The 9,180-nt window shown below is 46.8% G+C and overlaps 1 protein-coding gene across 4 annotated transcripts in view; it reads left to right on the top strand.

Annotated features, from left to right (window-relative positions):
• LOC116097558 (ATP-binding cassette sub-family F member 2) overlaps window positions 1-9,180 on the top strand; it is a 12,205-nt gene that overhangs the window by 1,379 nt on the left and 1,646 nt on the right. For all 4 annotated transcript variants that reach the window (XM_031380179.1, XM_031380182.1, XM_031380180.1 and 1 more), the window contains exons 3-13: window positions 1,548-1,760; window positions 2,141-2,323; window positions 2,407-2,578; window positions 3,834-3,929; window positions 4,895-4,997; window positions 6,838-6,933; window positions 7,086-7,205; window positions 7,287-7,376; window positions 7,614-7,724; window positions 8,379-8,441; window positions 8,651-8,779. In XM_031380179.1, coding sequence (XP_031236039.1) covers window positions 1,548-1,760; window positions 2,141-2,323; window positions 2,407-2,578; window positions 3,834-3,929; window positions 4,895-4,997; window positions 6,838-6,933; window positions 7,086-7,205; window positions 7,287-7,376; window positions 7,614-7,724; window positions 8,379-8,441; window positions 8,651-8,779 — 1,376 coding nt within the window. The remainder of the gene's footprint in view (window positions 1-1,547; window positions 1,761-2,140; window positions 2,324-2,406; window positions 2,579-3,833; window positions 3,930-4,894; window positions 4,998-6,837; window positions 6,934-7,085; window positions 7,206-7,286; window positions 7,377-7,613; window positions 7,725-8,378; window positions 8,442-8,650; window positions 8,780-9,180) is intronic.

Below are 9,180 nucleotides of genomic sequence, written 5' to 3'. Positions count from 1 at the left end.
TTTTTTTTTTGAGAGGCAGCTGTTTGGAGACAGGAGGGTTTCTCTATGTAACCCTGGCTGTCCTGGAACTTTGTACATTAGACTGGCCTTGAAATCATAAAGAGATCCACCGACCGTCCTGGCTGTAGGCATTAAAGGTGTGAGCCACCACCCCTGGCCCATATGGTACTCTTAATGTCACAGGGATAGTGAATATATAAAGGAGTAATGTATTGTTCCATGTCTCCATGGTCTTGTTACTGAGGCTTGGGGAATTTAGTGTAGCATTTTCTCATACTAGATAATGCTACCCACTCACACTATAAACATAGTTTGCTCTCAGAAAGTTAGTTTATAGTTTCCTTTCTCTGTTGCTCTGGCAGAACACTCTGACTAAAACTAACTTGAAAGGAGAAAGTTCATTTCTTCTTGTATTCCCAAGTCCATCTTTGAGGGAAGTAAGGCAAGGACTTTTGTTTTGTTTTTCAAGACAGAGTTTCTCTGTAACCACCCTGGAACTTGCTTTGTAGACCAGGCTGGCCTTGAACTCAGAGATTCTCCTGCTTCTTCCTTGGGAGTACTGTAATTAAAAGGCATGGGCCACCACACCAGGCATCAGCTAGCTTGCTTAAGTAGCACAGACCCACTCAGCTAAAGGCGGCACGGCCTACACTGGACCCTCTACATTAATTAGCAATTAAGAAGATGCCTTATAGACATGGTCACTGGCCAGCCTGATGGAGGCGGTTCTTCAGCTGAGGTTCCTCTTGCATTGTAAAGGCGACAGCTAAAGTTAACCATGACATGGGCAAACATTGCAGTGTATGGTAATGAGCATCCAGTGGAAGCCTGTCTTCACTGCCCAGGAAAACTGCACAGTTCTGGTACCTGAAGATTGCTCACTGTCCTTTGAATCTTATCATGCACAGCCTTGGTCCTTTTACACATTAAGTTCTTGTGCAAACTTGTGGTTTACACACATGATTGTGTTCTCATTTGCTATCCCCTGGGTCATTTTGCAGTGTTACTTATGTCTATTTTAGTCATTGCAGTTGTTTATTCTGATTTGAGGGACTGTGTTTTTGAGGTATGTGTTTGTGTGGGGGGAGGGAGAGACTGTTGTGACCATCACCACAGATGCACTAAACATTTGAAGAAATATGTTAATAATGGGAATAGGAATATAGCAACTAGAGTTTAAAAATGACTGATAAAAGTCAATTGGTAGGAATTGCCCCCAAAATAAAATTCTAGAAGGCAGCTAGTATGATCAAGCTAGGCCATGGGGGAGCTTTCTCCATGGCCAGAGCTATGGAAGATAGTGAAGGGGGAAACAATGGGAGGGAAAGGAAGTGGGAGGAGAGAGAGCTTAGAATCAAAAGGGCTGCTGAGTAAAGCTTGTCTGTGAGAGCAAGGTGTCAGGCTAGTCTGTGCCATGAGCACTGTGTAAAGTCCTCGGAACTCAGTCTGCTTCGCACGACCTAAGCTCAGGTTCTATGGGATGTGCCTATTGGTCCCAGATCTGAGTCTGTCTGACTGACCCTTCCCAAATTCCACATCTGCCCCAGAAGTGGATTTGCTGACCAAGGAGCTGGAGGACTTTGAGATGAAGAAAGCTGCTGCTCGAGCTGTCACTGGGGTCCTGGCTTCTCACCCCAACAGTACTGACGTCCACATTATCAACCTCTCCCTCACTTTTCATGGTCAAGAGCTGCTCAGCGACACCAAACTGGAATTAAACTCAGGCCGGCGCTATGGCCTCATTGGCTTAAATGGAATTGGTGAGGCCCTTGGGGGTCTTGCAGAGGAGGTTTCTTTCTTGGTTTGTCTGTCACTCAGTATGTGTTTAGCACTAACAAAGCAAGAAATTTATACTATGAGTGGAGGACCAGACATGCCTGGGACATGGGGCTTATGACACAGCTTTGTGTAATATGTACCATAGGAGGTTTTTGACAGAAGGTGCTAGAGAGGTTGGTGGGGGAGCAAGGGTGAGGAGTAATGGTGTGAAGCCTTTATGAATGAACAGGATTTCACAGGCACAGTTAAGATTAGACTTGAAGGGAAGCTGGGAAGGAAATCCTGAGAGCGAGCAGGTGACTTAAAGGAACAGGTGCCAGCGTGGCGGTGAAGGGGCTGAGTGTCATCTGTCAACTCTCAGGGAAGTCCATGCTACTCTCTGCTATTGGGAAACGTGAGGTGCCCATCCCAGAGCACATCGACATCTACCATCTGACTCGAGAGATGCCTCCCAGCGAAAAAACACCCTTGCAGTGTGTGATGGAGGTGGACACAGAGCGGGCCATGCTGGAGAGAGAAGCTGAGCGGTTAGCGCATGAGGATGGTATGACTCCACACCCAGAGGTGGGCTGGGCAGGGCTTCCTCCTAGGACCTTCTGGGAGCTCACGGTCATGTGCTGCCCACAGCGGAGTGTGAGAAGCTCATGGAACTCTATGAACGGCTAGAAGAGCTGGATGCTGATAAAGCTGAGATGAGGGCCTCAAGGATCTTACATGGATTGGGTTTCACACCTGCCATGCAGCGCAAGAAGCTGAAAGACTTCAGTGGTGGCTGGCGGATGAGAGTTGCTCTTGCTAGGTGAGATTTCCCCCTTCCATCATCCCTTGGAGCCCCCGTCTCTCAGGGGAATGTAGAACAGGGATCACGTTCAGTAAGTGTTGGATGAGATAGCCATTAGTGATGTAATGTGGGTCAGTGTATGGACCTGACTGCGGTACTCAAGAATACTTCCATGCTCGGTGCTGGCTCCAGTATTCCTCTGAGCAGACCCAAGGAAATTGGTAGTTGAGTATCTGTTTTCACCTTGACCCCCTTCTTACCTTTTGTGCTGCTGTCCTAATTTTTATGGTAGTATAATACTAGACACATTGGTGCTACCTGCCCTTTTTACCCTACAAACCTGTGGTTAAAGGGAGTTTGTCCCAGGGTGCTGAGATGTGTGAATTTTCTCTTAAAATTATGGAGTCTTTCAGGTTGCACACTGTAAACAGAATAGGTGCATTTTTGTTCATGATTCTAGACACAAGGTCAGGGGAGTTCAGCTGATGTAGTAGGTTCTGAGGTGTAGTGTAGTGTAGGCTTTGTGTGATGAGAGACAAGTTCTCATGTCTGTCTTCTTGTCTCTCCTACAAAGGCATGAATGTGTCCTTGGGCTCTGTCCTTATGACTGCCTAATCCTGTTCACCTTACAGAGGCCCTACTTAAGCACCAACATTCAGATGCATTTACTCCCTCTTAATGCCTCTCTGGGGGGAATCCACACTGTACTCAAGCCTGCTCCTGGGAAGAAGTTGGTGAGACTGCCTTCGTGTCTTAGAGCATGAGTGTGGACTCCACTTGCTGGCCAGAAGTTGCTCAGGCTGGTTCAGGAGCTCACTCATTTCGGGCTGGAGTGTGATGTTCAGAAGCACTCTCACCGAGTTCCCCAAGACTGGTGACTGCAGTCTGGAAGCCAAGGTTTCAGCCTGTCCCTTGCTTTACCAGTGTAAGAAAAGGACATTCTTTGGACACTTGCTGGAGTCTGTCACTTATTAAGTAATCTAACCTGGATGCTTGTTGCCTTAGTAACTTGTTTCCCCTTGTGCCTCTGATGCTCACCAGCTGCCATGACAACCTTCAGGTGTAAAAGGTCTTCTCAGCCTTCCCTACAGTCCAAATTCCTGAAACTCACTTTTTACCTTTCTACCAGTTCTGAACTCTGGAGCCCTTCATTCCTCTGAGGTAGAAAACAGATTGGCTTAAGGATTCAGTCCAGACTTGACCAGTTGTGACAGGAAAGCTACACCTTCCGTTTAGCATTTAGGATGCCTCTCTTTCCTTTTGCATCCATCAGAGCCCTCTTTATTCGGCCCTTCATGCTGCTTCTGGATGAGCCTACCAACCACCTGGACCTGGATGCTTGCGTATGGCTGGAAGAGGAACTTAAGACGTAAGAGATGGGGCTGGGAGCTGCGGTCCCGGGGAGTCAGTAGCAGAGTACAAAGGAATAGGTGCTCAGGAGCTGCGGTCCAGGGGGTCAGTAGAGTACAAAGGAATTAGGTGTTCAGAAGCTGCCCTATCATAAGTGCGTGCATGTGAAGGGGGGCCAGATGTAGCCAGTGTAGTGCCAGGTAGTCACACTGGCCCTTTCTGCTTCATTGCGGTGGGTTTTTAAGTCTGAAGTATATGAGTCTTTTGCTTTCCTATGTCCAAAATACAACATCTTCACTAAAGAAAATGTTTGTGTGTGTGCATGTGCCCACACATTTACATAAATCACATAAAAGTGAGTCAAATGTTTACATTCATACTGTGGTAAGACAGAAAAGTAGTAGTAAATATTGTCTCAACTTTAAAAGGCAACAGGAGCTGCCTCAGTGTTGTCTTCAATCAATCAATAAATAAATACACAACTTACAAGAGGCCAGTACAATAATGTCTGAACCAAATAATAAAGACAATATTCTAACCCAATTAATCTATTTTGTAAAGCTTGGTTGTATAATCTCATGGGGTCAGACTGGTCCTCATCGTCTGTCTCCATGATGACCTCTCTCCTCCTGCTCCTGACCTTTCTCTTCCTCCAACTCTTGCTCCACCTTTCTATTCCTGTCCAATCACAGGCCTGTCACTGCCCTAATGTGATTGGACAGAGAAAATGCTACAGCATATATATAGGCTGTTGACATCACAACTATGCCTATCCCATTCTGTTGACAGAGCAGAAGATTTGGGGCCTAGGGCTGTCGTACCACTGCAAGGATCCAGGGGCCCCCTTATTGGGGGAATGGAGCTTCAAGGGCACTTGTGTTCGCTAGGGGTGGGAGAGGGTGAGGGCTTCCTGGGTCTTACCATGTAGCCTTTTGTGAAAGTCTCTGACTTGAGACCTTCCTGGTTGGCTCTTTGGCTTCACAGTTTCAAGCGCATCCTGGTCCTTGTGTCCCATTCCCAGGACTTCCTGAATGGGGTCTGTACCAATATCATCCACATGCACAACAAGAAACTCAAGTACTACACGGTGAGTGGGCCTTGGTTCCTATGCTTACTAGTTCTTTGAGTTTGTTATAAAAATTAAATAACCCTTTAAAGAACTCCACCCCATTTTATTTTAGTCCCAAAGGCCTTTCCTTCTGCCCATAGACCACAGTGGGCAGCTGCTGTGTGTGTGTGTGTGTGTGTGTGTGTGTGTGTGTGTGTGTGTGTGTGTGTGTGTGTTTGCTGCCTTCACTGTTGTGACACCTAAGTGCACAAGAAAATAAGTTAGTTTCTTAGCAGTCTCCCTGTTGTGCCTTGTCTTTTTTATCTTAAAAAATAGTTGGTTTTGTTATTATTTTTGATAATGTGTACCTGTGTGTGGGTTTGTGCAGGTGAGTGCAACCAGACCAGGCCAGGTTGTTGATCATCTGGAGCTGGAGTTAGAGGGATGGATGCTGGGAATCACATGAACAACACACATTACTAAATAAGAGAATTTTAATAAAAATCTTTCATGAAAAACAGTTAGGAGCAGCAGCGTCTACATGACCCCAGCACTATGTTGCTGAAGTCATACCAACCTGGATTCTACAGTGAGCAGCAGTCTCTAAAGGGGAAGGGGACATAGACCCCTTCCTAGTCACAGTCACTGTGGAGAATTAGTAGTTTCTTATATTGCCTTCCAAAACCACGTATTTGCAATCATTTGTAGAAAGTGTCATATGGATGAGCCCTTTACCTTTAGTTATCTAAAATCTGTTTGCTTGTTTTTTTAATGTATATTTTATGTATTTATTGCATATATGAATATTTGTGCATCCCATGCATATAGTGCTCCTGAAGGCCAGAAGAGGGTGTGGACTACCATGTGGGTGCTAAGAATTTAGAAGTGCAGTTAGTGACTGCTCCCATCTCCAGCCCCTTTTCTATAATTCTTAAGGATCATTCTATTCTTCGGGTTCCTTTTAAAATTAGTAACTGACTTTGTAGATGAGTCTGCCTATTTAGTATGCCTACATAGTACGATCATTGTATGGATATCCTGAGACTGGTTTGTTAGGTCTTTTTTTTCTTTTAAGCTTTATTTATTTTGTTTATATGAGTATACTGTTGCTGGTGGGTCTGACACACCAGAAGGGGGTGTTGGATCCCTTTATTTTTTTTACTTTTATTTATTTATTTTTCTTTTTGTTTTTTGAGACAGGGTTTCTCTGTGTATCCCTGGCTGTCCTGGAACTTACTCTGTTGACCAGCCTGGCCTAGAACTCAGAAATCCGCCTGCCTCTGCCTCCCAAGTGCTGGGATTAAAGGCATGCACCACCACCGCCTGGCCCTTGTTAGGTCTTTTTAATGGATGGCTAGCTTGAGTCTTGGGCTTTGTCTGGTTTAGATAGAAGCCACAGCAATCCAAGGCATGATCTAGTCCAGTTGTTAGTTTTCTCTTGTGGGGGACAATCCTCATCCATATGTGGCCTCTGCATCTGGTATGAGCAGTTATAGATGGTTGAAGGCCTGAGCTTCATAGTGTCAGCATGTCTGTGTTCAGGGCTTCTGCCAACACTGGGTTCTTCTGTTTAACCTTAGGATTTGCCATGGGACCTGGCTTGGCCTGGCTGAGCAAAAGGCATGGATTGAAAACATACACCCATACATTTCCGGTTGGGCCATAGCATGGGTTAGTGCTACACCCTTGCCTACCATGAACCTGTGAGCCATGCCTTCAGTTCTACCCTCAGCACTGCAAAAATAAACAACAGGTTCTGTTAGCGAGCGCTACTGCAGTGCAGTTCCTCTGTTTACTGCCTCAGAGCAGCAGCCAGTGAGTGATGCTCTCACCCTCTAACCCGAGTGAGTCTCACCTTGCCTGGGGCATTTCCCCACAGGGTAATTATGATCAGTATGTGAAGACACGGCTGGAGTTGGAAGAAAACCAGATGAAGAGGTTTCACTGGGAGCAGGACCAGATAGCACACATGAAGGTAGGGAAGCTACACTGCTCTTCTCCACCTGGATTGGGACGTGAAGGGGGCTAGAGGACCTTGGGAAGGCGTGAATCATTCCTTACTTCAGGGTTGAGTTGCTGCTTTTCGTTTCCTGTGCACACCTCAAGTCCCCTCCTGGTCTCTTGCAGAACTACATTGCCAGATTTGGCCATGGCAGTGCCAAACTGGCCAGGCAGGCCCAAAGCAAAGAGAAAACACTACAGAAAATGATGGCTTCCGGACTGACAGAAAGGGTTGTGAGTGACAAGGTGAGGTGTGATCGCTGTGGTTAGGTGACTGGAGCATGAGTTTAAGAAAAAGTCCTGACCTGAAAATGCCTCCTTCTCTAGACGCTGTCATTTTATTTCCCACCATGTGGTAAGATCCCACCACCTGTCATTATGGTGCAAAACGTGAGCTTCAAGTATACAAAAGATGGGGTGAGTACAGTATGTTCTGTGTGTACCCAGCCAATTTCAGCAGTGGGAATCTCCTGTCCCTGCTGACTGACTGCTGACTTGCCAGGGAGGAGCGGCCATCAGGGTTAGCAGATGGAAGCAGTGGGTTGGGTCAGCTTTGACAGTAATACCCTCTCCGTTCTTTCTACCTGTGGGGTTGTCACGCTGGACAGTACATCCAACTTCTAGCCCTTGTCCCTCTCTCTTTACCCACGTCAGCCTTGCATCTACAATAATCTAGAATTTGGCATTGACCTTGACACACGAGTGGCTCTGGTAGGACCCAACGGAGCAGGGAAGTCCACGCTGTTGAAGCTTCTAACTGGTGAGGTACGGTGCTAAATTGGCATGACATGGCTTCTACTGGTACCTTCATTAAGGAAGAAGGCATGTGAGTGAGTGCCTTGGTGTTTGAGTAAGCCACCTTGAGGGGCTGGGGCAGTGTGGAGGCCAGGGATGTCACCCTGTGGGAGGGTGGGTGGGGAGTAGTCTGTATGACCGAGATTGTGTGTGAATGCATGCATGTGACAGTGTTTTAAGTCAGGCTATAAAGACAACCTATACAGTGGAGTTTCTTTTGAGAAAATGTGTGTTGTAGGCACAGCATCATATGCTTTCTTAATGTTTTGTATAGTGGACCTTTCCTGTCCACCTAGTAAGCTGCTGTGTGCCTTCACTTCCCTTGAGAGTCTGTTAGTGAGTCTTCCTAAATTATGCTTTTACATTTGTGTTATTGTGTGCACATTCATGTGGCAGTCAGATCTCACCTTCCACCATGTGGGTTCCAGATCAACTCAGGTTGTCAAGCCTGTATCCACTGAGGTCTGCACAGCCCTTCCTAACACTCGAGAGTGTCTAAACGGTAGTCTGTGTGTTAGTGCATTAGACCAAGTAGGGGGTTGTTTTGAGCCCTGTTGGGTATACATGTGTTTGCTTCTGTCTGGGATTTCCCCCGCCTTGATTCTGCTTAATACTCTTCCCTAGCTTCTGCCTACAGATGGAATGATCCGGAAGCATTCTCATGTCAAGATAGGGCGTTACCATCAGGTACAGACCTGGGGTCAAGATGGAAGAAGAGAGCACATCTGCCCAAACCCCTCCCCTGGGAACATAACCCCTCCCTTCGTCTTGTGTCCTGAGCAAGTGACTGGGAAGGCCCCTAGGGCAGGCCTCTTTTAGGGTAGGCCCCACTCATACAGAGTGTCGTACTTTGGGAGGAGGCTCCCTCCTATGTGGTGGTCTTGCTCTTTCTGCAGCACTTACAGGAGCAGCTGGACCTTGACCTCTCACCATTAGAATACATGATGAAGTGCTATCCAGAGATCAAGGAGAAAGAGGAGATGAGGAAGATTATTGGGAGATACGGCCTCACTGGGAAACAGCAGGTGAGAGAGGAGGGGTGGGAAGGACGCCAGATGACTCAGGCTACTGCCAGATGGACATCGGACACTGTCTTCACTTGTAGGTTTGGAAGTGATCCAGGGTCTCCTCCCCTCCTTTCCTCTGTAGTGTCATACACTATGGGGTTGTGGGAAAGATCAGTGAATGGGACTCTGAGAGGCTCTTGAGCCAGAGTGCTTGAGGGGGCAAAGGGAATTACAACCTAGAAAACAGACATGAAACTGCAGGGTCACTGGATTAGTCGTTGCACAAGGACTTCTGTTCTTAGAGTGAGAGGTACATGGTCATGCTTCCAGGTATCCCTTGTCAGGCCTCAGGACTAATGGCCTGGCCACTGTCTTGCTGTATGATCTTGGGTTATCCTAAGCTCATGACTTGTAAAAAA

The sequence above is a fragment of the Mastomys coucha genome, unplaced genomic scaffold (genome assembly GCF_008632895.1).
Source record: "Mastomys coucha isolate ucsf_1 unplaced genomic scaffold, UCSF_Mcou_1 pScaffold19, whole genome shotgun sequence".
In the NCBI taxonomy this organism is placed as follows: domain Eukaryota; kingdom Metazoa; phylum Chordata; class Mammalia; order Rodentia; family Muridae; genus Mastomys; species Mastomys coucha.
Note: the sequence above shows the minus strand (reverse complement) of the source record. Positions and strands in the feature narration are given on the sequence as shown.